General features: G+C 44.0%; 1 protein-coding gene across 1 annotated transcript in view; it reads left to right on the top strand.

Annotated features, from left to right (window-relative positions):
- The window catches only part of LOC308306803 (piezo-type mechanosensitive ion channel component 2-like), a gene marked incomplete at its 3' end in the record, with an annotated part of 84,290 nt that overhangs the window by 11,118 nt on the left and 45,247 nt on the right, over positions 1 to 27,925 (top strand). Inside the window, exons 10-25 of the mRNA XM_080751845.1 lie at positions 773 to 1,005; positions 1,572 to 1,720; positions 3,558 to 3,636; positions 3,784 to 3,878; positions 5,224 to 5,341; positions 5,375 to 5,447; positions 6,863 to 7,023; positions 7,231 to 7,407; positions 8,094 to 8,207; positions 12,741 to 12,941; positions 13,188 to 13,392; positions 14,557 to 14,652; positions 15,339 to 15,516; positions 15,854 to 15,940; positions 21,553 to 21,709; positions 22,305 to 22,401. Of these exons, the coding sequence (XP_080607971.1) occupies positions 773 to 1,005; positions 1,572 to 1,720; positions 3,558 to 3,636; positions 3,784 to 3,878; positions 5,224 to 5,341; positions 5,375 to 5,447; positions 6,863 to 7,023; positions 7,231 to 7,407; positions 8,094 to 8,207; positions 12,741 to 12,941; positions 13,188 to 13,392; positions 14,557 to 14,652; positions 15,339 to 15,516; positions 15,854 to 15,940; positions 21,553 to 21,709; positions 22,305 to 22,401 (2,220 nt within the window). The remainder of the gene's footprint in view (positions 1 to 772; positions 1,006 to 1,571; positions 1,721 to 3,557; positions 3,637 to 3,783; positions 3,879 to 5,223; positions 5,342 to 5,374; positions 5,448 to 6,862; positions 7,024 to 7,230; positions 7,408 to 8,093; positions 8,208 to 12,740; positions 12,942 to 13,187; positions 13,393 to 14,556; positions 14,653 to 15,338; positions 15,517 to 15,853; positions 15,941 to 21,552; positions 21,710 to 22,304; positions 22,402 to 27,925) is intronic.

The following is a 27,925-nucleotide window of genomic DNA, read 5'->3' as shown; positions in this document are numbered from 1 at the left end:
CTGGAACCAAATGGATCTTTACGGGGGCCATTTGTTTCCCTTTGTACACTGTCAGAGTTATGGGGTTCTGTGGTCTAATGTATACCAAACTGGGGATCCTTGGAATGATTACCCTTTTAGGCCTAGGATTATTGAATGCTTTAACGATTGAAAAATAGCAGATATACAAGCTTGTAGATCTGCTATTGAAAAATCTTGAAAATTAGAATTTGCCCTGATTTTGACCCGATTCTTTTGAATCCTCCTAAGGTTTTTTGAAAAACCTATGTTTCTATGTCAGCAATCTGGCTAGCCATCGTCAAAGCAAAGCTCCTTTTCACTTAACTGGAGCTCAGTTAGTCTGTTCTTGAGAGACTACTAGTGGTTCTCAAACTTTTTTAAGGGGAAGGACCCCCAAATGTATTTGGCCACGGAACAATATATTTAGTTTCAGGGACCACCCAGAAACAAAATTTGAGTTACAAACGTTTGCTTTGAAAATACATGTATTCAAAGATTGGCACACATTTTCACGACTTTTTCAAAAATAGCAGATCTACTATTGCCCACCATAGTCCCTGGTGGGCAATAGAAAGTTGAAATGACCAAATCTGCCTATCGATGATGTAAAAGAAATCTCCTTGTACTGTATGCGCTGTTCTGTCTGTGACGTTAGTTATCTCCATACATGGAGTTCCGTGTTCATACGACCATACTGTACATAGGGACCAGACGTAGGAACGGTTAGCACCGCTCCATAAAAAGGCTGTATTTATTGTGTTTTCTTCTTCAGGTCACCTCCTCCATAAAGAGGAGGTGAGCTCCCAGGAGGAGGTGCTACCAGGAGCTGCAGCGCTAGGAGTGCACGGGATGGAGGAGCTGGTTGCCGTGGTGACCAGGATGTTTGTGAAGTACTGGATCTACGTGTGTGGAACCATGTTCTTCTTTGTCAGCTTTGAAGGACGAATCGTCATGTACAAGATCATCTACATGGTCATGTTCCTGGGATGCACTGCACTATACCAGGTATTAGGCTATTTAAGCTTTGCGCTGCAACGGCAGATGACAACGGCAACCGGAAATGATCAGCGCTCGCTAGATCAACCTGGCGCCGTTGGCCGTCTCCACTACGGCAGAGTCTACCTTTCCACGTAGCGTCTACAACGCCTGCTGCGTGTTCTCGTCGCCATGGGAACCAAAGCGTTCAGCGAAAGGGGTGGGACCCCGTCGCCGACGGCTGGTTGCTTAGCGCTTTAGTAAAAACGCGCCCTTAAATTTCCTAGTATTAATACTATGCTACTGTTACTACTATTTCTACTATTTGACCTGTGAAGGATTCCATAGAGCAGTGGTTCCCAAACCTTTTAGCCCGTGACCCAAAAGAGAAATCAGGCTTTTGCCCGGGAGTTCAGGACAAAATAACTAGTGAAAATAGAACTTGTAGATCGGCTATTTTCACTACCTATTTGTTTTCTAATTTATGTTTTTTTTTTTAGATTTGTCTTTTATTTCTTCATGAAAGTACTTAAAAAAAATAACATTGAATTTTGTTTCTAATTCATGAAATGAGTTTTCTTTGTGTTTCTCTGCAGTTAAACTATCAGCGCTGGCGCAATATGTTGAGGTACTTCTGGGTTGCCGTGGTAACATACTCCATGTTTGTCCTGATCCTGGTTTACACCTTCCAGTTCCCCAACTCCCCTTCTACCTGGAGCTACTACACTGCACTGTCCACACACAGGTCAGTCTGTCTGTCTGTCTGTCTGTCTGTCTGTCTGTCTACCTGGAGCTACTACACTGCACTGTCCACACACAGGTCAGTCTGTCTGTCTGTCTACCTGGAGCTACTACACTGCACTGTCCACACACAGGTCAGTCTGTCAGTCTGTAAATACCTTCTACCTGGAGCCAGGCGCGCGGGAACTAATATATCTTAGGGTGGGCTGGGCTGAGCTTGGAGACATGCGGCGTGCGCGTGCGTGTCTGTGCGCGCGCGCACAAACATTTTACGTTTTTTTGCGGGTTTGGGTGATTTTTATTGCGGTTTTGGGGGACTTTTATTACGGTTTCGGTTGGTGATTTCCCCCCACGCAATGGTATAGCAAGGAGCCACAGACAGACAGGCAACACACACACACACACACACACACACACACACACACACACACACACACACACACACACACACACACACACACACTACAATGCCCTGTTCTGTTTCACCAACAGTGTGTTTCAAAAATATAAAACCCCCAGCCATGCAGAATAATAAACTACAGCGCAAAGCCCACATCAGAAAAGGGTTAGGGTCTGCACGGTGGCAGACAGTTTTGCAAATAAGGGAGAGATAAAGAGAGAGAGAGAGAGAGAGAGAGAGAGAGAGAGAGCACATTATAAAGTCAATCTTCTTACCTTGTTAAAACCTCACTTTATCTTTGATAGCGAATGAACTGTCCATGATGTCATGCAATAATCCCTTGGTAAGTGATGTGTTGCAAATTAATGAAGCAAAACACACAGTCCACCATAAAGTAATCATGTTTCTGTGTTTACATGCCTGCACCGCGCGTTGTGATTGAAACCTAGACTGCTTCCGGGTAGACCTACCTTTTCCCTAGCAACCTAAGCACAACGGTGGGGGCCAGGGTTGGGCAAGGAGGTAGGAGCGCTTGGTTGTATCTTCTTGGACCGCGCGGAAGTGCTGAAAGTCGGGGGGACGAAGATTTACTATTCTATAACTCGGTAACGGCGCTGAGTCTGCTCATGCGACTGGAGGGGGCTCAGGGTAGCCCCCCCCTTCCCGCGCTACTGCCTGGAGCTATTACACTGCACTGTCTACACACAGGTCAGTCTGTCAGTCTGTAAATACCTTCTACCTGGAGCTATTACACTGCACTGTCTACACACAGGTCAGTCTCAGGGGCATCAATTTCGTATGGCAGGGGTATGCAGCTGCCATACCCTGGGTCCAGGGGGGAAAATAAAAGCTACTTTTAAATATAAATCCATGAATGTCTCTTTGTCTATCTGCGCTGGTTATTATGTTGTTAAATTACAGTAAAATAACTACAAATGCAAAATTTAACATAATGTTCACTTTAACAAGGTATTATAGGCCTAATTATATTCTCCACACTTGTATTCTCCCCAGCTTGACAAAATGGTATATTCCCAGGTTCCGCAGGTCAGCTGCACGGGTGCAATGCATTATTGTTAATTGTGGCATGTTTACTAATATGCCAAGTTTAGCTGCACTTGAACAAAACACTTAACCCCTAACTACTCCGCCGCATGTGCTCATAATACCATCTGAACTGCCAAAGCTGAAACTAAATTCCCCCCGCGGGATAAATAAAGGCCTACAAAAAAAGGGATTTGAGTAGAGAGGGGTTCCCAGAACGCAGCCCTGGGGGGCTCCTGTGTTGAGGGTCAGTTGGGTCTTTGGGCTGATGGTTATCCCAACACCTCTGACCCCTGGCCGGGCTGCCTGGATTCTCTGATCAAGTGAGCTGATCGTTGTATTGAGGCATTGTATGAATGTAACCATGTAACTATAAGCTGTCTGTCTGTCTCTTCAGGTTAGAAGATCTTGGTTTGGAGAAGTTTTCAGTTCCTGTGCTGTTCACCAGGATATTTATCCCCGCTGCGTTCCTATTGGTCAGTGCTCACGCACGCATGCACGCAGTACAGCATACAGTACGCACACAACCTATTTCTTTATTTTTTGTCTCCTTATCGTTTTCTTTAATTGTGTGTGTGTGTGTGTGTGTGTGTGTGTGTGTGTGTGTGTGTGTGTGTGTACAGGTGTGTATTCTACATCTTCATTACTTCCACCAGCCGTTTCTTGACCTGACAGACCTGAAGACTGTGGTGGACACACACAACAGTACCGTTACCAGGTAAAACACACACGCGGGCGCGCGTGCACGCGCACACAAACTAAGACACACACACAGTGACTATGGCAGATCTATCGCTATTGTCACAAATAAAACAAACATTTCAGCTCTTTAACAGCTATGGTTAAATGTAATGATCGTTGAAGGTTCTGAAAGCGATATCGATGAAAACGTGAGTTTACGCCTAATGGAGCACCTCACCCATGTTGGGATAGTTCAGCAGTGGTTTCCTATGGAGACACAAAGGACTCTTTGTGTCTCCATAGGGAACAGCTGTCGGGCATAACATTATTGGATTAGGATTTTTTATTTTTTTTTGCCTGAATTTCTCCTCACTAATACTCATTATAAGATGGTACCATTCATGTCTACTCACTCTGCATCTCATTGGTGGGCTGTGGACAGTTCAGAAACCTGCCTACAAGTGACATCATCGATGGGGATTCCAAGCTAATAGAAATTACAGCCTTTAAACTTCCTCTCAACTCATTGACTGCTAACATAGTTTTTCGACATAATTATGTCGTTCCCGTGCCACGCTTTTCTCCTTACACTAACCTTTGAAAAATCATAGAATATTCCACGATGCTCAGATTTTCCTCCGGGAGGGCTCAAAAGACGGGCACGGGTGTCCTAGATAAATAATCCTTGTCCGCTTGTGACGATCCACTCAAAATATATCCGTTTTCACCACTCGTTCTATAGAGTAACACTATAAGGCTTTTTATTGTCTCCACCAGCCGAAAGGCATGGGGAGAGTATGTTTTCCACTCCGTCCGTCCGTCCGTCCGTCCGTCCGTCCGTCCGTCCGTCCGTCCGTCCGTCCGTCCGTCCATCCGTTACCAGCTAATCTCCGGCGCCGTTGGCCCAGTGGCTGCCAAACTGTGCACACACACTCCCTGGATACCAATTCAGAACCTCTGCCCCAATTTTTTCACATGTGCCTGTTCTAGCGCCACCAGGAGGCCGACTTTTTGACTTCAAACTCATTTTTGGAACAAAATGCCTCAAATCATGCATGTAGCGTCACATTGCCGTTAAAGGCCAAATAAGACATGGCACCCTTTTGAATTTAGTGCCACCAGGATCTACCTGACCTGGTGGAGACCTGTGCTCGGAAGAGCACTGCTTCTAGTTGTTTATCATTTATTTTAATATTTTTCAAAAATATTTCTAATTATAATCTGTTTTTCCTTCCACTTGCCTTCTTTTAAATGATCTGTTATTATCCTTTGGGTTTTTTCATCTTTATTTTTAAACCTATTCTGTCAAGCACTTTGAACTGCATTCATCGATGGATTGATTGATTGATTGATTGATTGATTGATTGATTGTCTCTCTCTAGGCTGGTTCATTCGGAGGGGAGTCTAGCTGATCTGTCATTGGTCAAGCCTCCCCCTCCGCAGGAGAAGGAGGAGGAGAAAGAGGAGGAGTTAAAGAGCGGAGGAGGAGATGAGAGGAGGGCAGAAGGAGAGATGGAGAGAGAGGACAAACAGAGAGAGGAGGAGAAGTGGAGAGATGAAGATGAGGAAGAGGATGATGACTCCTGCGAAACCCTGTCTGGGATAGGTCAGTTCATAGGTCATTCATTCATTCATACATACATACATATATTAGGGCATTCACAAATAGTGATTTTTAGTATTCTAATTATTCGACCTCAAAGTATATAATAGTCGAATATTCGACAGGACTGGCCAAACTGTAAAATATTAAGTAAGCAAGAGGCAAACATTGTTGCGAGGCGTTGTGAGCATGTAGATCGGCTATTTTCACAATATTTATCTGTGGAACCGAGTCACATTAATACCTACAATTCCAAGTGCTTGTCAGGGTGGGGGACTGGGGGGTCCCCTGTTCAAATATGTTTATTTTGGGGGTCACAGCCTAAAAAGGTTTGAGAAGCCCTGGTATAGAGCATTAACAAATTCATCCACCAGGGGAATTGACAACTCATTCGTCTGACTTCCTATCTAGCCAAGCTTTATAAACTATATATTTTTTAAAGAGAAAACAATTAAAAAAATAAGCGAATATTCGACTTCGGTGAACAACGTCGAATAGTGACTTTGATATTCGAATATTCGAATATTTGGTGAATGCCCTAACAAACATACATACATACATACATACATACATACATACATACATACATACATACATACATACTGCTGCGCTTCACTGGTTACTCATAAAATCCAGAATTAACTTCAAAATCCTCCTAATAACATACAAAGCATTACATGGACTGGCCCCACTGTACATCACTGAACTGCTACACGCAAAACCTGATGTTGGATCCCTCAGGTCCTCTAGCAAAGGCCTTCTGGACATCCCTTGGTCCAATCTAAAAACCAAGGGAGACCGAGCCTTTGCAGTTGTTGCTCCTACTTTATGGAACGACCTTCCATTAGTGGTTAAAAATGCTGAGTCAATTGATGTTTTTAAGAACTTGCTGAAAACTCACTTGTTTCGCATGCACTTTTTGTTATGAAGTCTTTATGTTTTATCTTGCTTTAACCAATTGTATTATTTTATTGTTTGTTTTATTGTTTGTATTGCTTGTTTTTATTGCTGTCCATTGTACAGCACCTTGTAACATTGTTTTGAAAGGTGCTTTATAAATAAAATGTACTTACATACAATCATACATACATACATACATACATACATACATACATACATACATGCTGTACATTCATTCATTCATTGCATTTATCAAGGCCAATATATTTTGAAGAAAAGGAAGGCCGGTATCAACCTGTTTCTCTTTCTAAAAGACACATTTTTGTCATCTCAAATGTTTTTGTTTTAGTCTTGTTTTAATCAACAAAGATTTATTCGACTAAAATGTATTTGGCGGACCTGATTTATACTTAGCAGCTGCATACCTACACGTAAAACAGAGCGGATATTAAAGGTAGTCTTAAATACTCGTATCCATTATGAAGTACTTATGTATATTTCTTTACCCTCTTCGTCAGACCTGCGTTCCTCGTGGAGGCTGGTGTTGGATCGTTTGTCAGACTTATTCCTGCGTCTCGTCATGTCTGTCCAGAAGCTGCAGCGCCTCGTGTGGTGGCTCCTGGAACTGAACATCATAAAGCTCATCTCCATTTACATCATGTGGCTGTCTGTCAGAGAGGTACGGACAGATAGACTTGCACGCGCAGTCGCGCACACACACACGCACGCACGCACGCACGCACGCACGCACGCACGCACGCACGCACGCACGCACGCACGCACACACACACACACACACACACACACACACACACACACACACACACGTGTACGTGAAACTGTTTGCGTGTATTTACAAGTGTGTGCTAAACTGTGTGTGTTACAGGTGTGTGTGTTAAACTGTGTGTTCGTGGTGTGCTGGGCCGTAGCGCTGCCATGCAGGAAGTGGCGCCCCCTGGCGTCCAGCGTGTGTACTGTGTGGACGTGTGTGTTGGCGGTGTGTAAAATGATCTACCAGCTCAAATCCTTCCAACCGGGAAACTACGCCACCAACTGTTCACTGGTGAGACTCACACCAATATGCAATTGACCTGTATCTGTATATTAATTACATGTTAATGATGTTTTCATCAGTGTTGTTTTTGACAGCAAATTTTGATTTGGTTTTAGTCATAGTCTTTTGAATAAAATGTCATTTAGTTTTAGTCATAATTTAGTCACCTGAAAGGTTTTAGTTTCAGTCTAATTTTAGTCGACTAAATATCATACGATTTTATGGCGACTAAATCTACAGTTGATTTAGTCAACAAAAATGTATTTTGGCAGGCCTTGATGGCATTGTAATGACTGATTTTACACTTGGTTGTGTGCTGAAAATAGCCGATCTACAAGCTCACAACGTGACGCGTTGTGAGCTTGTAGATCTGCTATTTTCAGCACGCAACACCTGAGAGCAACCAAACACTAGTCGCTCCCCAACATTTTAGTCTAGTTTTTATTTTGTTGACGAAATTGTGAATATATTTAGTCTTAGTTTTAGTCATCACAGCTTAGTTTTTATTTAGTTTTCGTCAGTGAAAAAAACGCAGTCGACAAACATTTTTCATCATAATTTTAGTCGACAAAATCAACACTGGTTTTCATTTCATATGTTAATAGCCACGTTTTTATACATTTAAAGAAGAATACATCATTGGATCAACCTGTCTGTCTGTCTGTCTGTCTGTCTGTCTGTCTGTCTGTCTGTAGCCAGTCAACTCCAGTTCAGAAATGGGCAGGTCTGTTTTATACTCTGGGCCGGTTGACCCCGTCCAGTGGGTGGGGCTTCGCAAGACTGATGGAAAACTGCTGGACTACCTTAGGGTAACACACACGCATGCACGTCACACGCACACACACACACACACACACACACACACACACACACACACACACACACACACACACACACACACACTAGGGTTGTTCGATATGGCCAAAAAATAAAATCTCGATTATTTTCTCTGAAATCTCGATTTTCGATTTCGATTTCGATTTTTTTGTTAAAAGAATAATACATTGTTTCAACTATTTTGTTTTCATTTAAAAAATGCAAGGAAATGATATTTTTTTTCATTATTGTTTAATTTTTTATATTTTTTTTATATAGCCAAATAGCAAAATGCAATAAAACAATAAGGGTATTAATAATAATAACTTTAGTTGCGCAACAATCACATGAACTTAGCGTCCTTAGCGTCCTTAGTGTTTCATTATCAATAGTGAGTGACAAAACAGCCAAAACAAGCCAGCTCTTGGAGGCTGGTGAAACGGGTGAAAAAATTGCTAAGGCCGCCCCTGCACTGCTCATGCACGGAGGCGAAGCGCTTCGCTTCCCGACACAAAATTAACACAGTGACAGGGACAGTAGGAGTAGACTACAGACAGACAGTGGATGGGTAACACAGAATTAATAAGCTTCTTTCAAACTACAACAACAAGTAGACCTAAGTGTGCCAGCTCAGCAGCTTTTTGTTCTGTTTGCTGCCTGCATGTAGGCTACTGTACCAGCGCGAGTGAGCGCATGCAGTGCTGTGGTGAGCTCTGCCCCGTTTGACTTGCGCTGCACGCGCATCAAAGAAATGACACATCAGAGAGAAAGTAGGTATTAATTTGGTGTCAGACCTTGTCGTCCTGCTTTAGGAGGACCGGGCTGTGAACTTTTTGCCCCGTGCAAGGCTCCAATGAGTAAGAATTACCCTAATTAAAGTGAAAATCGATTTTACGATTTCTTCTTTTTTTAAATCGTCCAAAGGAAAAAACCCGGGTTTCGATTAAAAATCGATTAATCGAACAACCCTAACACACACACACACACACACACACACAACAGATAACAGACAGTAATGTCCAGGGATGTACTAATTCTTTAGCTAGTGGAGCGCCATCTTGCACGCACATTAGCCGATTGACATATCCTCTTTGATATGTATCGTTGTAGGCCTATTTTATTATACCACCATATACTGTATATCAAATTGTATTCTATTTACTTGCTTACTGGGGACACTTAAGTGTTGTCATATGCATTTTACCTTGCAGATGTCAGCTATGTAATTGAAATAGTTCATGAATCAGCCACTGTTATCCAAGTCTTTTGACTGCTCCAGACAGGACATGTGACGGCAGCTTATAGCCACCAGTAGTGAATTGTCGCACTTGATAAGTGAGGTAGAACAGGGGTTTTCAAAGTGGCACCCCAGGGTGCACACAACGCGATGCGAGGCGTTGTGTGCTTGTAGATCTGCTGTTTTCACTAGTTTAGTACATTTTATAGATGATAAATACAAAACGAACGGTTTTGGACATACAAGGTTTCCACCCGACAACAACAACATGCTATAAATATAAGGTGCTGGGAGTGAAAATTATAATGTACGGGTGCCTCGGATTTAAAAAAAAATTATGGGGTACCCTGAGACAAAAAAAGTTTGGGAACCCCTGAGTTAGAAGCATCTGGGTACGTGCACCTTCTGACTAATGGTTGGCTCCACCGGCAGTACACCCCTGGTCTTAAAGCAGGGGTCTTCAAAGTTTTTTCAGGCGAAGGACCCCTTATCTGACAGAGAGATGAAACAGGGACACCCACTACATTATTGTATAACATTTTGTTGCGGATTAAACATTTTCATAGATTTCATAGATAGATTCATAGATATATTTTATATTAATATGTTGGATTCACGTTCATGTGTATTTTCAGATTTCTAACCAATGAAACCCTCAATACTTGAACCTGACCTTTGGCTCTGTACTTGGTTCCGGTCTTTTTTCCCTCTACAGCAATTCTCTTCGCCAAAAATAGCCTACAAGCTGACACTGTGGCACGCTAGATCTGCTATTTTCACCGAATGTTCACCTGCGAATAGGAATGCTAGGGTTCAAGGGGTTAATGTAAAAAAAAAAAAGAATTAAGGGAGCAATCGTTTTTTATGAACAGCAGCACCCCCTGGAGAAAATAGGGGAGGGTCATGCCATTTTAATTTCAGTCCCAGGGAGGGTCTGCTGATTTCACTTTGAATTCAAGGGAGGGTCATGCAATTTTTAATTAAAAATAGTCTGGTAACACTACCAGGCAACTATTCATGTAACGTTAGGTTAACGATCGCTCGTTGAAAATGCGCATTTAATTAAAGGGTGTGTTCGTTTATATTAGGAAATGTGTTTTTGAGATGAAGTGCAGCTGGGATCTCAATGCATTATATTAGCCTATTCATTATTGTTCATTGCTGCTGCTGCCCGCACCCGTTTTTAACCCTAAAAAACCCTAATAATTTACATAAAAAAAAAAAAAAAAAAAACGAAATTTAGCAGTGCCCACCCAGAACTTGCTTCTCTGCTCTGACCTCGCCACTGGTTAGGAATAACTATACGTTTAGGTTTTAGGCATAATTTTACTGTGGTAAATGTAGGGGTGGGCGATACTGGATAAAAGCATTATCACGATATGCTTCATGCAGTATCACGATACACGATATTATCACGATACTGTTTTATGCGAGTTTTTAGGTTTATTATGATTATTAGACCCACACATATATTCTATAGATAATCTATTCATTTGTATGCTGCAGATAGAAAGATATATAGCCTAATCTATGATTTTTTTAATGATAACATTCAGATTTTTGATTAAACAATTATCATTTTTTACCTCAAAATATTTACTAGTTGGTGTGATGATGGTTCAGGTCATTCAAATGGGTCCCAGAAATGTTTTATGGGTTCCCTTAAAATGTTTTTTGAGTGTTGTGAGCTTGTAGATCAGCTATATTCAAAACAATTTGGCGGGACCTCTCTGGGGGTCTCGACCCACAGGTTGACAACAACCCATGCCTTACCATTGAAACTTAAGGGAAAAAAAATTACCTTATGGTTGGTTTATTAGACCCACACAGATATTCTATAGATAATCTATTCATTTTTATGCTGCAGATAGAAAGATAGATAGCCTAATCTATGTTTTTTTTTAATGATAACATTCAGATTTTTGATTAAACAATTATCATTTTTTACCTCAAAATATTTACTAGTTGGTGTGATGATGGTTCAGGTCATTCAAATGGGTCCCAGAAATGTTTTATGGGTTCCCTTGAAATGTTTTTTGAGTGTTGTGAGCTTGTAGATCGGCTATATTCAAAACAATTTGGCGGGACCTCTCTGGGGGTCTCGACCCACAGGTTGACAACAACCCATGCCTTACCATTGAAACTTGAGGGAAAACAAATTACCTTATGACCAACCAAAGTCAGGAGGTTTGTTATGATACAAGCTTTATTTTTAGAGAATTACTCACTCATTATCATCCTAGCTTTTCGCTTTTCTACTAACAATAATGGCATGGTTTTTATAACTAAGCCAATTATGTAATAGACGCAAAATAGACGCGACGATTTCACCGCGATTCGCGACGACACACGCATGCATCAATGGTGAAAACATAAGCACTTTACAAATAGCAGCAAATAGCTACTTGTTTATAGTTAATAAAAACAGAAGCATGGATTTACAAGGTGATCTAAATCATCTCATCAATACTGCCAGAACACACAGCTATGGATGAGACTCCAGCACAGTTCAGCTTTGCAAGCAGTGAGATGGCTGATAGCGATAGCAGGACGGATAAGTAGTTTAATGCATCCATTATGAAAAATATGCTTCAAAGAATGCAGGCCAAGCTGCATCACTGCTTTAAGTCCCGTGAAAGTGAAACTAAATCGTGGACCACTGTGCCGTGCTCCTGCACACAATCACAACTCAGTCAGTGCTGTAGACACTCTGTAGCCTGTCTGCGTGCTGCACGGGGGAGGGGCCGTGAAAGCAGGGGACAGATCCTCAAACTATATGACACGTTGAGCCGCGACACGTTATAGCTTGTAGATCTGTTCTTTTTGGCGAATTACACCACCGTACTATAGAAGTATAAATTCAGCAATAGAGCTGCGACTCATGGAACGTGCACTCGCTGTATATCCAGAGCCTTTTCTAAATGACTGTTTGTATCACGAGAGAAACGATATTCTGAAATGGCCTATCGTGGCAAAGCTGTATCGCCGAGACGATAATTATCGCCATATCGCCCACCCCTAGGTAAATGTCATGTTGTGGGGGAGGGTCAATCTTTTTTTGTTTAATGCTTAGGGAGGGTCATTGATTTTTCCCCCAATTGGGGAGGGTCATGGCATTTTATATCAGGGCTTATACATTTTCTCCAGTTGTACCCCTCAATAAAAAATGACCCCTCCCTAAGTTCCTATCACACAAAAATGTGCGTGATAGGGGATCCTCACAGTTACTACAGTACAGTACTACAGTAATGAATGGTGGTGTTCGCATTGTGCTAATGTGTTTGTACAGTACAACCTGATGATGTTAGCGCTGCTAGCCTTCGAGGTGACGATCTACAGACACCAGGAACTGTACCGTCTCCGTGGCAACATACCTCCCCCCGTCACCAGGACGCTGTTCTGTGACATCACCCGACAACACCTTGACGACGGATTTTTAAGCTGTGCCAAATATTTTGCCAACTACTTTTTTTACAAGTTTGGTCTTGAGGTGAGCAAGCACGCACCCACCCACCCACCCACCCACACAAACGCACCCACTCACACACTCACACACACACACACACACACACACACACACACACACACACACACACACACACACACACACACACATGCACACGCACACACTTTGGTATTTCTATGCTGGACAGCATTTTTTCCCCCCAATTTTTAACCCTACAAATAATTTTGTATTACAAATGTATTGTTCACTGAATGTGTGTTTCTGTTCTAGACTTGTTTCCTCCTAGCGGTGAATGTGATTGGTCAGCGGATGGATCTGTTTGCCGTCGGCCACGCCTTCGGTCTCATCGCCGTCCTATCGCGGCGCTACAGGAAGCGTGTCGCCCTCATATGGCCCAAATACTGCTACTTCCTGTCAGGGGTGTTGTGTTTCCAGTACGTGCTCTGTGTAGGGCTGCCTCCCGCCAGCTGTGCAGGTACACGCACACACGCACACACGCACACACACACACACACGCACGCACGCACGCACGCGCGCACGCACGCACGCACGCACGCACGCACGCACGCACGCACGCACACACACACACACACACACACACATACACGCATGTACACGCATCAGCGTGGTTTCTCTGATCTTCATCTGCAGCGTTTTTTTTTTTTTATAGGATCATTCAACTTTACTGAAAACTATGTTTAACAGTGTGTGTGTGTGTGTTTGTGTGTCAGGGGTGTCAATTGGGTATGGCAGGGGTATGCAGCTGCCATACCCTGGGTCCAGGGGGGGGGGGGAAGATAAAAGTTAGTTCTAAATATGAATCCATGAATGTCTCTTTGTCTATCTATGTGGGTTAATATGTTGGTAAATTACAGTAACATAACTACAAATGCAAAATTTAACAAAACTAGAGGTTCGCGGGCCTTCGGCCCGCTCACATCTAGAGTCCACGCCCGCTAAAAAAAAAAAAAAAAAAAAAAGGGGGGGGGGGGGGGGGGGGGGGGGAACTATTGTGGCGGAACTATTGTGCCGCAGCGCACGTTTCCGGTTGGACATATTTGACCGCCGGACGCACTGGAGAGAAGTGACTGTTAAGCCTCTGCTATTTCTCTGCAGCAGGCACATGCAAACACAGTGGTGTCAAATGTCACTCTCTCTCTCTCTCGCTTGCCCGCACCCCCTCCCCTGTTGCCTCCTCTCTCTCGTGCTTAGCGAATGAGCGGACGGCATAGGGTTAGGGGCGGTACTCCTTACGTCCTAGACGACTACCTATGAGTTGAAGTCGATGTAAAGGGGGCGTGAAGTGGGATGCGGCTCTTAGAGGAATGTATATATAAGATGGTCACTTTAACAAGGTATTATAATTATATTATAGGTACATATAATTATATATTATATGTATTTCTTCTTAAAATAAATATATCATGCCTGTTGCTAAGGTAAGGCAACATGACTGGTGTCTTGCACGCGCGCAAGACACCAGTCATGTTGCCATACCTTAGCTTTTTCTGAACTGACGCCACTGGTGTGTGTGTGTGTGTGTGTGTGTGTGTGTGTGTGTGTGTGTGTGTGTGTGTGTGTGTGTGTGTGTGTGTGTGTGTGTGTGTGTGTGTGTGTGTGTGTGTGTGTGTGTTTACAGAGTATCCATGGAGACGTTCAGGGTGGGATTCTAATGTGATCAAATGGTTGTTCCTCCCGGATCACCTGACGCCGCCCAATGCTCTGTTCCTGCTCTGTAAGAACTGTAATAATGACAACAATAACATTAATTTAGGCCTAGAATTATTGAATGCTTTAACTATAGAAAAATAGCAGATATACAAGCTCGCATCACAGCACCAAGTGCCGCGCTGCAAGTTGTAGATCTGCTATTTTTTTTTTAAGTCGTGAAAATGTGTGCAAATCTTTGAATATATGTATTTTCAAAGTGAACGTTTGCAACTCAAATTTTGCTTCTGGGGGGTCCCTGCTGGAACTAGATATTTTGAGATGGGTGTCCGTGGCCAAATAAATATCATTTTGGGGGGTCCACATGAAAAGGTTTGAGAACCACTGACATAGTAGTCTCTCAAGAACAGACTAACTGAGCTCCATTTAAGTGAAAAGGACCTTTTCTTTGACGATGGCTAATCAGATTGCTGACATAGAAACGTAGGGTTTTCAAAAAATCTTAGAAGGATTCAAAAGACACTTATAGAATCGGGTCAAAATTCTAAATTTCACGATTTTTTTCAAAAATAGCAGATCTACAAGCTCGGAGCGCGGCACTCGGTGCCGCGCTGTGAGCTTGTATATCTGCTATTTTTCAATAGTTAAAGCATAAAATAATGATACACAATAATGTGTACCCGTTCTGAATGGGTTAATAATAATAACAATAACAATAACAACAATAAGGATATATATTTCATTGTATTCCAGATGACTTTGTGCTGCTGCTAGCGGCCTCCTTACAGCTCCAGGTGTTCGAGGAGGAGCAGCAGTTGTCGGTTCGACTCCTGGCGGGAGACAACAATGAGTTGCATCAAGATGATGGACAGGCCTCTGAGCCAATCAGCCAGCTCCATTTGGACCACGCTCCTGACTTCATACGCTGCAGGTCTGTCTGTCTGTCTATCTGTCTGTCTGTCTGTCTGTCTGTCTGTCTGTCTGTCTGCCTTTGGTTAATGTCTTTCCATGTTGATTCAAGAAATAATGACCACAGTAAGAAGTGAGAACCTTTGATTGGTAGGTGGTAATTGGATATTTGTCCAGGATTTGCTGACTGTACATTATTTACAGCACCTTTTAATATTTGTGTCCTTGTACTGTATCTCTTATGTGGACATAAATTAATGATTGAAGTGTGTGTGTGTGTGTGTGTGTGTGTGTGTGTGTGTGTGTGTGTGTGTGTGTGTGTGTGTGTGTGTGTGTGTGTGTGTGTACGTGCTTTACAGGTCCTATCTGGACATGATGAAGGTGTTTGTGTTCAGTTACCTCTTCTGGTTCGTTCTCACCATCATCTTCATCACTGGAACCACCAGGTAAACACACACAAACACACACACACACACACACACACACACACGTGTTCCCATCTAGATACAATATATCAATGTGTCCAATATAGGGCAGTGTGATTCCACTGAGAAACAACATTTTCTCTGCAGTAGCTAATGATAAAGTATGAAGATAATTACTAGTGATTATCTTTTAGGAACAGTTGACTTGGCAACATTTTTAAAACTACATACAGTACTTTATGTGTCGTTATTGTTTTTCTCGTGGACTGCTGCTTAATTTAGGCCTAGAATTATTGAATGCTTTAACTATTGAAAAATAGCAGATATACAAGCTCACAGCACGGCACCGAGTGCCGCGCTGTGAGCTTGTAGATGATGTGTTGTAAAGTAACGAAGTACAAGTACTTCGTTACTGTACTTAAGTACAAATTTTGAGAATTTGTACTTTTATTTATATTTTTTCAACCCTGAACTTTTACTTTTACTCCGTTACATTTAAAAGGAAAAAATCGTACTTTTACTCCACTACATTAAAATTGACACCTCGTTACTCGCTACTTTTTTGTAGGCACTAAATTAAAAAATCTTAATATCATAGCAGTCTGTCTCTGTTGATTAGTACGGAGAAATACAGCTGCAGCACTGCCTCAGCCTGTACATGCGCAGTTGCGCACACTGGGCTCCAAAACAAAGGAGGGGAAGCGGGGTCGCTCACTCACTGCTTGCAAAATGGACATATATAAAAGGAGGGGAAGACTAGGGTTCAGGGCTGGTGAGGGTTTCAATACTGCCATGGGGCTTCGGCTAGAAAGCCATTGAAGAGAGTGGTGTCCATTTAGTTATGGTTTTTATTTCTACACAGAAAAGATAAATACAATAATTACATTAACAACATACTTTCAATAATATAATTCATCATCATTAATAAACATCATAATCCATCATCATCAGAAAACTAAGGTATTCAACAACATACAACATTTCAGCAGTGAATACATTTAACAAAGATAAGAATGGGTACTTCTCTAGGTCATTGTGCAAATTACTGAATTCCCATTCTCTACAGTTCAACTCCAAGGCACAGGTGAAGATCACATTTACAAGTAACCATAAAACATACAATCAGAAGCAAACTCACTCAATTACGCATAACATTGTATGGTGCAGGTCCAGGCCAGGGCTCAAGGAAGGTGTTTGTCTCTATACTGCTGCTGAACTAAATGAGGAACTCAGGCATTTTATAGCCAGCAGGTAATTACTGAAATGAGTTCAGGTGTGAGTGAGTGGGAGCAGGTGAGGTGGGTGGAGCCGAGTCAGTGATGTGGCCAGAGGGAGGGACTGTCCAGTGTGAACCTTTTATACAGCCGCCCCAAATCTGCAAGATTTAAAACTAAAAAGGTCACACTGGTCATATGGCCGCCCCATGAGGAACAGATGGGTACTGGGGGGGGCTCAGGTGGCGGTTTGGCTGGAGGTGGGGGTCTGGAGGCTGGAGGCGACGGAGGAGGGGAAAGCTTAGCGGCTGGAGGTGACCTGGCTGCAGGATGGGGAGGAGACCTTACTGCAGGAAGAGGAGCCCTGGGTGCTAGCGGCGAGGAAGCAGCAGGAGGAGCCCGGGGCGCCGGGGACGAGGAAGCAGCAGGCTTGGGAGGAGGCGGAGGCTTGGGCGCAGGAGCCTGAGGCGGAGGCGGAGTCTTGGGAGCAGGAGCCTGAGGCGGAGGCGGAGTCTTGGGCGCAGGAGCCTGAGGAGGAGGCGGAGTCTTGGGCGCAGGAGCCTGAGGAGGAGGCGGAGTCTTGGGCGCAGGAGCCTGAGGCGGAGTCTTGGGAGCAGGAGCCTGAGGCGGAGGCGGAGTCTTGGGCGCAGGAGCCTGAGGAGGAGGCGGAGTCTTGGGCGCAGGAGCCTGAGGAGGAGGCGGAGTCTTGGGCGCAGGAGCCTGAGGAGGAGGCGGAGTCTTGGGCGCAGGAGCCTGAGGAGGAGGCGGAGTCTTGGGCGCAGGAGCCTGAGGAGGAGGCGGAGTCTTGGGCACAGGAGCCTGAGGAGGAGGCGGAGTCTTGGACACAGGAGCCTGAGGAGGAGGCGGAGTCTTGGGCACAGGAGCCTGAGGAGGAGGCGGAGTCTTGGGCACAGGAGCCTGACGAGGAGGCGGAGTCTTGGGCACAGGAGCCTGACGAGGAGGCGGAGTCTTGGGCAGAGGAGCCTGACGAGGAGGCGGAGTCTTGGGCACAGGAGCCTGAGGAGGAGGGGGAGTCTTGGGCACAGGAGCCTGACGAGGAGGCGGAGTCTTGGGCACAGGAGCCTGACGAGGAGGCGGAGTCTTGGGCACAGGAGCCTGTCGAGGAGGCGGAGTCTTGGGCACAGGAGCCTGACGAGGAGGCGGAGTCTTGGGCACAGGAGCCTGTCGAGGAGGCGGAGTGGCACTGGGCGCTGGATGCAAGGAGGCTGGAGGGGCAGGACGCTTGGCTGCAGGAGGCGGAGGAGACTTTACAGAAGAGGCCTTTGGAGGCCTGGACTGCTGGGAGGAGAATAGGTGCTGCATGTCGCTGTAGCTCTGCAGCATTCTGTCGTAGTTCTCCAGCACCCTTTTGTTGTTCTCCTGCATCCTTTTGTTGTTCTCTAGGAGAGCCCACCAGATGTCTTGCTCTTCCGCCATGACAATGTTAGACTTCTCGGCGTCGAAGGACCATATATAAAAGGAGGGGAAGACTAGGGTTCAGGGCTGGTGAGGGTTTCAATACTGCCATGGGGCTTCGGCTAGAAAGCCATTGAAGAGAGTGGTGTCCATTTAGTTATGGTTTTTATTTCTACACAGAAAAGATAAATACAATAATTACATTAACAACATACTTTCAATAATATAATTCATCATCATTAATAAACATCATAATCCATCATCATCAGAAAACTAAGGTATTCAACAACATACAACATTTCAGCAGTGAATACATTTAACAAAGATAAGAATGGGTACTTCTCTAGGTCATTGTGCAAATTACTGAATTCCCATTCTCTACAGTTCAACTCCAAGGCACAGGTGAAGATCACATTTACAAGTAACCATAAAACATACAATCAGAAGCAAACTCACTCAATTACGCATAACATTGTATGGTGCAGGTCCAGGCCAGGGCTCAAGGAAGGTGTTTGTCTCTATACTGCTGCTGAACTAAATGAGGAACTCAGGCATTTTATAGCCAGCAGGTAATTACTGAAATGAGTTCAGGTGTGAGTGAGTGGGAGCAGGTGAGGTGGGTGGAGCCGAGTCAGTGATGTGGCCAGAGGGAGGGACTGTCCAGTGTGAACCTTTTATACAGACATGTACGGACAACACGCCGTCACAGAAAGACAACAAAGTGTACAGTTTGCCTGCGTTCGACTGCTTCAACAGTAAAGTCATCGCTTGACCGTTCAATCATGTTCAGAGGACACAGAACAGAGGCAAAACAATGATGCGCTGTGAACACATGGCTCCTGTGTGTGTGTGTGTGTGTGTGTGTGTGTGTGTGTGCGTGCGTGCGTGCGCGCGCGCGTGTGGTGTGTGTGTGTGTGTGTGTGTGTGTGTGTGTGTGTGTGTGTGTGTGTGTGTGTGTGTGTGTGTGTGTGTCGTGTGTGCAATCTGTGCATGCACTCGTTGCATCGCGAGGATCTGCACTCACTGTGCAAACATACAGAGAGAGGCAGGCATAAGATACTCTTCCTCTGTCCTCCCTTGCTCAACACTGTAGCCTAAATTAACCTGCTGCGCCATCCCATCAAACGTCAAGAAACGACAAATTAAGTTTATCCTACTTGTTTGGACGCCTCGGTCGTCTCCATGGCACTCCGTTTGAAACGTTGCCGTTCAAAGCAAACGAGCAACTCCGAAAAAAGTAGCAGTAGGTATTCCATGGAAGCAGAGAGGAACAGCACTTGAACGCATAACATTTTAATCCCTTTAGAGAGAGCAAAACCACATAAATAAACCGCAGTTTTGCTTTAGCAGTGACCTAAATCCTTAGCAATGACCAGGTCATAGGGTAATTATTTTTGCCTTGAAGTAGCCTATTAAGGTTAAAATTAAATAGCAGATATTTGACAAAGTTTTGCTTTTTTGCCTTGAAAATAATGAAAGGTAGTCAAAAGTCTGTTTTGCATTTCTCAATTCACTCTAGGACCCTCTTTGAAAATAGCAGATATATACACACTCTTTAGTGATATGTTGTGAGCTTGTAGATCGTCTATTTTAGCCTGTGTACTGTATATTAAAGTGGTTCAATAGTTATCAATTTTATATATATATATATATATATATATATATATATATATATATATATATATATATATATATATATATAGTATATATATTTTTTTAACTGTAATCAATATTCAAGGATTTTTGCCCACGTTTTTCTGGAGGGTCTAATTTTTGTACTTTTACTTGTACTTGTACTTTTTACTTTTACTTTTATACTTAAGTACATTTTAACACTATGTACTTTTGATACTTAAGTACATTTAATGAGAGCTACTTTCATACTTTTACTCAAGTAATAATATTATCGGTGACTTTTACTTTTACTTGATTAACTTTCAAGTGGAATATCGGTACTTTTACTTAAGTATGGGTTTCCAGTACTTTATACAACACTGTGTAGATCTGCTATTTTTGAAAAAGTAGTGAAAATGTGTGAAATATGTATTTTTAAAGCGAACGTTTGTAACTCAAATTTTGCTTCTGGGGGGTCCCTGGAACTAAATATTTTGAGATGCGGGTCCGTGGCCAAATAAATATCATTTTGGGGGTCCTTCACATGAAAAGGGTTTGAGAACCACTGACATAGTAGTCTCTCAAGAACAGACTAATTCTGAGCTCCATTTAAGTGAAAAGGACCTTTTCTTTGACGATGGCTAAGCCAGGTTGCAGACATTGAAACATAGGTTTTTCAAAAAACCTTAGAAGGATTCAAAAGACAGAATCGGGTCAAAATTCTAATTTTCACAATTTTTCAAGAATAGCAGATCTACAAGCTCGCAGTGCGGCACACGGTGCCGCGCTGTGAGCTTGTATATCTGCTATTTTTCAATAGTTAAAGCATAAAATAATGATACACAATAATGTGTACCCGTTCTGAATGGGTTAAGCCCAATTTCAAGCTTTATCAATCAAGCTTTATAGTCTAGTAAATCTAGGGAAAAAATACACTCAGGTTGGACAAAATTGTATTATTTAGTTTTTCAACTGATTCTGACAGGAAATTAGGTCTACTAGCCAGGATAAAAAAATCTACCATGATCTGCTCACTGCAAATACCCACAGTGGCCAAATCAAGTTGGGCTCCCCTCGACTTTCTACACAGGAGGAAAATACCCAGAAAAAAAAATCTGCTTTAAGTAGGATGTGAGGGGTCTAACTAGGGGTTTGACATGATGCTGAATCCATTGCAAGCATTTGTTTTGCACAAAAAAACATTCCTTGGGCTAACAATGGCCCCAGAAAATGATGGTTTAGTGATGAAAAGTGATGAGTCATCACTTTTCCACAGTTTTGTGGGCGTTTTATGGGGCCAATGAATGTTTTTAATTAAGAAGAAAGAAAGACATTAAAAACACAAACCCAAGTAAAAGCAATGAAATCATCTCCATTGTCATCTTTTAGGATCAGCGTGTTCTGTTTGGGTTATCTGGTCGCCTGTTTCTACTTCCTGCTGGTGGGCGGAGACTTGCTGCTCAAGCCAATCAAATCCATCCTGTTGTACTGGGACTGTCTGATTGGCTACAATGTCTTTGTCATCACCATGAAGAACATACTGTCGGTGAGACACTCACATATACTGTAGTTAATCATTGTAATCAATGTTGATTTTAGTCAGTCTTTGAATTAAATTTAGTTTTAGTAGTCTGAAATGTTTTGGTCAACTAAATGTCACAAGATTATTGTTGACAAAATCTACAGTTTATTTTTACGACAAAAATATATTTTGGTGAGCCCTGATGATGATTTTACACTTGGTTGCAGGCTGAAAATAGCTGATCTACAAGCTCACAACACATTGCAGCGCAATTTGGAGCTTGTAGATCTACTATTTTCAGAGCACAACCAAACATAAAACTACTTGTCTTTTCGTTCTACTGGATCTCTTCTCCACTAGCCCCTCCCTAACATCTTAGTCTAGTTTTTATTTGTTGACAAAATTGTCAATATATTTAGTCTGAGTTTTAGTCATCGTAGCTTAGTTTTTGTTTAGTTTTCATCAGTAAAAAACCTTTTTTTTCTTCATAGTTTTAGTCATTTTTAGAAATCAACACTAATTGTTTGTAAGTAGTTAATTTTGAATAGATTCCTCTAAATACTGTCTGTCTGTCTGTCTGTCTGTCTGTCTGTCTGTCTGTCTGTCTGTCTGTCTGTAGATCCTAGCTTGTGGCTTCATAAAGTCACTAGTTGCGAATCACTGTTGGTTGATTCAACTCTTCAGCCTCGCGTGTACAATCAGAGGATATGATAAACGTATGTACCTACCATCTGTCTACCTAAGTATCTACTGACTACCTACCTGCCTACCTACTTACCTTTCTAATTACCTACTGTACTTGTCTGTCTGCCTGCCTGCCTGCCTGCCTACCTACCTAGCTACCTACCTAACTAGCTACCTACCTATCTACCTACCTTTAATACAGTATCTGGCTTAAAGTCCTGTTCGCAATTTGGTGTTAGGGGAGTTTCTCACCTGAACTGAGTCAGTGGGTCCCTAGACATTAAAAATCACAGAGGTGCTCGTCCGCCATAGTGCCAGGAATGGCGCAATGGCCAAATCAAATATGGCTGCCATCGGCTATGATGAAAATCCAACTTTTCTGTTTCTGGGTGTATTTGCACATGTAATACCTCTATTTGGACTAATTGTGGTGTGGGGAATTCATTTCTGATATTGTTTTGACCATTTTGGGCGATTTGGACCTCAAAAGGTCATGGTCAAGGTCATTTTGCTATTCCGAAGACGTGGGCCATAACTTGGCCATTGTTAGGAGTAAAAACAGGTGCAGTAGGTCTAAATCAACTAATGCTGACATGTATAATTCATTTCTGACATTGTTTTGACCATTAAGGATCATCTTGTCTTTGAAATATCAATGTCAATGCCATTTTTCAAAAACGATTTTGTTCATTACTTGCACTTTTATAGTATTTTGTGTAAGTTTGTTACTATTTTATAGTAAGTTTGTTTTGTTTATAACAAAAGACATACTAGTGAGAAATACAACAAGTAAGCATCCACATTTAACTTTAAATTGGGGTTTAAAATGGGTGTTTAAATGAGCAAATAAGACTATTTACGAATAAAAGTGACAAATAAAATTACACAACAAAATCACACACACAATTAAATAACAATTTCCCTCAAAGTGCACCATATTGGGATTGTGTGCATGCAAGTTAGTATGAGGTGTTTTTACAGGATTGATTTGGCATTGTTCCATGGCAAAATATGATGCACAGAACTCCATCAGTGTCGAGTGTCTTGCTTCAGACATTAGGAGTGTACTAAAGTCAAAGTGCTCCTTCCATCCATCAGAGCTTGACATTGACTTTTTGAGGCAGTTGTCCTTTGGACAAGTATATTTCCCATTCACTTGTCCGGAGACAAAAGTCACTTGTCCGGATAAAAATGTCATACATTGAAATAATAACAAAAGGACGGCTAATGACCCCCCTTGCTCCCTCCACTCCATAGTATGGGCACTTGTCCCGGACAACAGGACAAGCCTTTATGTCATGCCCTGTTCCATGTTCCATTGGTTCTAGTCTTTCCTCAGGTTCCTTGGCTGTTCAAGCAGGTGGCAAGAAATGCGCTAGAAAGGTGCCTTGTTGGTCTCAGCAGTTGTACTTCTCTGCTACCAATACTGTGTCTTGTTCTGTCAAGGTCTTTGCCTCTCCAAAGTTTGTTAGACATTGTACTCGGTCAGAAGCCATAACTACATGTTTAATCCTCACCTGACCCATGCAGTCATCTCCTGTCTCCAAGGCATATGTGCCTTGATCACTGTCTTGGCTAGTGGTGCTCCAAGATGAGACTGCTTGATGCAGTGCAAGTGAGTCTCACTGTCCAGAATATTGTTCAATAACACTGTTATCAACACAATTCACCCTCTGACAGGGACCGTTGGTATGGACGAAACAGTTGCAATCACTCAACCTTGCACAACAACAACATAAAATAAACCAGACCACAACGTAAATTGTCTTTGTTGTTTATAAGTCACACTCACACACGTACAAACATACCACTGACTAAACTTTCTATAATGGTCAACCAGCCTGCTCGGCGTATGCTAACAATCTTTCTTTGTTGCAATTGCAGCAGTAGGTGGTAGCGGTAGGTAATTTTTACTGTTGAAGTAAGAAAACACACACAATATAATGTCAAACGCAGGATAAGCAATCAACTGACAATATTTACATAAATAGAGTATAAAGAACATATTTACTATTAATAATAATTTCACGTGCACTTTACATACCGACTGACATGTCCAAGAACCAACGGAGAACTGAGCGCATATCAACTCCACGCATGCGTACAACTTACCCCGCGCATCTTAGAAATAGTAAATACACTTGTAATAGCCCCTGTACATCCCCGCATCCAACACTAGGGCACACCCTTGCCCTAAACACAGGTCACACGCCGTCTGCTCATATAACAACACTGAGCATGAGACCCATATTTCCCTGGGATTTCACTTGGACAGCCGAACACCTCCCACTTGAACTACGAGTGAATTAAACGACGTAGGTCACAGACCCATTTACCCAAAATACCACACATAAAAATAAACAAAGTCCTAACTGTCCTCCAAAAAAAATAACAAAAATTGTGGACATCAAAAGCACAATAAAATAGAATCAGAAACTTGGTTTACTCCAAAAAGTGAAAAATAGTAAACGGTCAGCTACCTAAAGGAGGTCAGTTCAACGACCTAACTCCTCGATTGAGAGCAAGTATACCCTGACTCTCAACCACCTCATAGGGAAACACCCACTTACTAAAAACAAAAATAGAAAAATAGTCTGTCTGGGTACTTCTCAATGAGGATTTTAATGCTGGTCCTGTACTGGAATCACGACCACCGGTCTCCTAGATGGCCCGAGGTCCCGGCTCTCCGCACCTGCGACCAGCTGATGGGTTGACATGGACACCTCTTTCACGACGCCCTGGCTGTCTGGCAGCGTCTCCGGAACTCGCCGACCTCTGGTAGCCGCCAGGTGGCTGATGTAGCCTTAGGGTGAGGGGCTCCCTCTTCTTCAGACTCCTCCTCAGATTCACCTTCTTTGTCCAAACGACTGGTGCCACCGCAGGCTCTCCAATCACAACCGCCGCCGACCTCACGTCGTCGACCAGCGAGGCGCCTCCATCACCGCTCAATGCAGAGCTACTTCTCTTGACCCGAGCCCCAGCAGTGACAGCCGAGAACGCCTTCTTCCGCAGTTGGTTAGGTAACAAGACAGACTCACGTTTGCTTACGCCGACCTCCTGGTTGCACACACCGACCCCCAGCCTCCCACTTTGGTCAGCCCGCAAATCCACAGTGGCCAGAATGGCCTCCACCTCCACTAGAATGTCACCCAGTCTCTTGAGGTAATTTTGAGAGGCTTGAAGGTCGTCTGAGCCACACATCCCGGAACCATCTCTGACGGCGGCACACTCCATGACCTTACAGCTCTGACCCGGGTTACTGCTAGGGATCTCCACCCTCACGGCTTCTGCCCTCATAGTCAGAGCGCAACGTGTTGAAGCCACCTGCGCTGCTACCTCCATGCCCTCAGCCAGATCAGCATGCACCCCTGTGACGGTTTTCCCCAATAGCCCACCCCACAATATTAGATCACCACACCTCTTCAAATGCTGTGGGACAAGTCGACTCTCTTTAGCACTGATAAGCAACTCCACTTTCTTCGGGCGTCTGAGATCTCCAGCTCGTGGAAAGAGCTTCTCTAAGCGCCTCACATCCACTGCATAGTCGACCCGGGCAATCTCCTCAAGCCCATAGCAGTCCATCTTGTGAACTGGTCTCTTCGCTGCAACTTTCAACTCCACAGTGTACTTCCTCGTCTCCACTGTAGTCTCCATCCCAGCCACACCACGCACTACCAGCGTGGCAGCCTTCCCGCACAAACCCAGCCTCTTGGCAGCTTGGTGGGTTATATAGTTCGTGTCGGAGGCCAAATCAATCAAAGCACCAACCTTGCCTCCGTGCCTGACCTCAACATTGACTAACATCATGAGGACTGGCTGTACTTTTGGCACCCTTTTGCACACACAAACAGTTGTGGAGATGGAGTTTGTGTTAGCTATCTGCAGTTCAGCTAGCTGCTCTTTCAGGAGGCTTATCTCAGCAGAGACACTGTCCGGAAGCGCAGCGGCCCCCAGAGGCTCTCTCTCTTGACCCCCCCCCCCACCCTTGGCACCACCCCCATTCACATTGTCTTTGGGAACGGTGTCTTTGGTGGACTGAACTTTCAGGCACAACAAGAAGTGGTGGTCTGGAGGATTATCCGCCTTCTTGCACATGTCGTTCCTGCACAAAAAGTTCCTTCGACAAGCCCCCTCATGGGGATCCAGACATTTAAAGCAAGCACCTGCCTCCTTCGCCAGGGCCCTCCTCCCAGAAACCGCCATCTTCCTGAATGTCTCGCAACGATACAACAGGCCAGCATGCCCGTTATCTCCACAGACTAAACAGGAGCCCTGAGACAGCCCGCTCCTCTCCTCACTCGCCGTTGCTCTAGTTGAGGCCCGCTTATCTGGCAACCTATCCCCCATCCTTTCAAATGGTTTGTAGCGAGGCTGCGACGGCTCACCCGACTTGGCGGGGAACGGCCGCGAAGACAGTAACTGTTCCTGTTGTATTAGAATCTCCCGTTGCCCCCGAAGGAAGAGCAACAGCGCGTCAAATCGGTTAAAGTCATTAACTCTGTTCGCCGGATCACACCGGAAGGCCAACCACCGCCCCATTAGGTCATAGGGCAGTTTGCTCTCGAGTGCGTAGACCACTAGCTGGTTTCGAAGGGCATCTTCTGACTGCAGGTCGGTAAGGTCATAAACAGCCCTCTCCACGGCTTGTATTAACAGCAATGCGTCCCTTGGATGGCTGCTCCGCACAGCAGGTAGCTCCTGTAATTCTGTGATAATTTCGTTCACAATCTGGGGCACATTCCCGTAGCGGCTTTGCAACGCATAAAAAACGTCATCCGCATTATGACAGTACTCCAATCTGAGCTCTCGCTTTACCGTGTCAGATATGCTATCCAGCAGATGAAACAATAACAGTTCGGGAGACCGTGTTGGCTCGGCCATTTCTTGCAGCCTCTCCCAATTGTATCTCCAACGGTAATAACACCTCTGATCCCCGGTGAACGGCGGCAATTTCAGTGGTGCAAGAGCAATTTTAGGCACCATAGCGGCCATGACCCCGCCCCCTGGAGCCCCGCCCGACTTGACCCTTGACGACGCTCTCGGCGGCCTCCCACTGTTGCCACCCCACGCTCCTCGTGATTGGCCCTCTTGTTTGACGGCTCCGCCCTGTGTGGCAGGCATGTTTGGTGGCAATTGTTGGGGAAACGCCACCGATGCGCCACTACTGTATGGCGTTGAGATGGGCGGATTTTGTGACGTCCCCTGCATTTGCGTGCGTGGTGTAAAAGACATACTACTGGCTGTCAGTGGCAGCCTGCTGGGCTCCAGTGTTAGCGTACTGGGCATCGTCATTTTAGCGCTGGTCACACTTGTACCGAACTTGGGCGGCGGCGGCGCCCGCCCAGGCGACGGCGCCCATTTTGGCAACAAGCTCCCCATTATACTTGGGACGCTATGTGCATACATCAATGAGCCCTCACCTGGTCCACCGTGGGACGGGGCCCCGTCCTCAGGTTTCTCCTCCTTTTCATCCAGCTCGGCGGCCCTCTCTTCATTGTCCATCTCACTAGTCATACTAGACTCATAATTGTTCATTTGGCTCTTTAACACAGCAAG

Source organism: Nannobrachium achirus (assembly GCF_963921795.1).
Source record: "Nannobrachium achirus genome assembly, chromosome: 21".
NCBI lineage: Eukaryota > Metazoa > Chordata > Actinopteri > Myctophiformes > Myctophidae > Nannobrachium > Nannobrachium achirus.
Note: the sequence above shows the minus strand (reverse complement) of the source record. Positions and strands in the feature narration are given on the sequence as shown.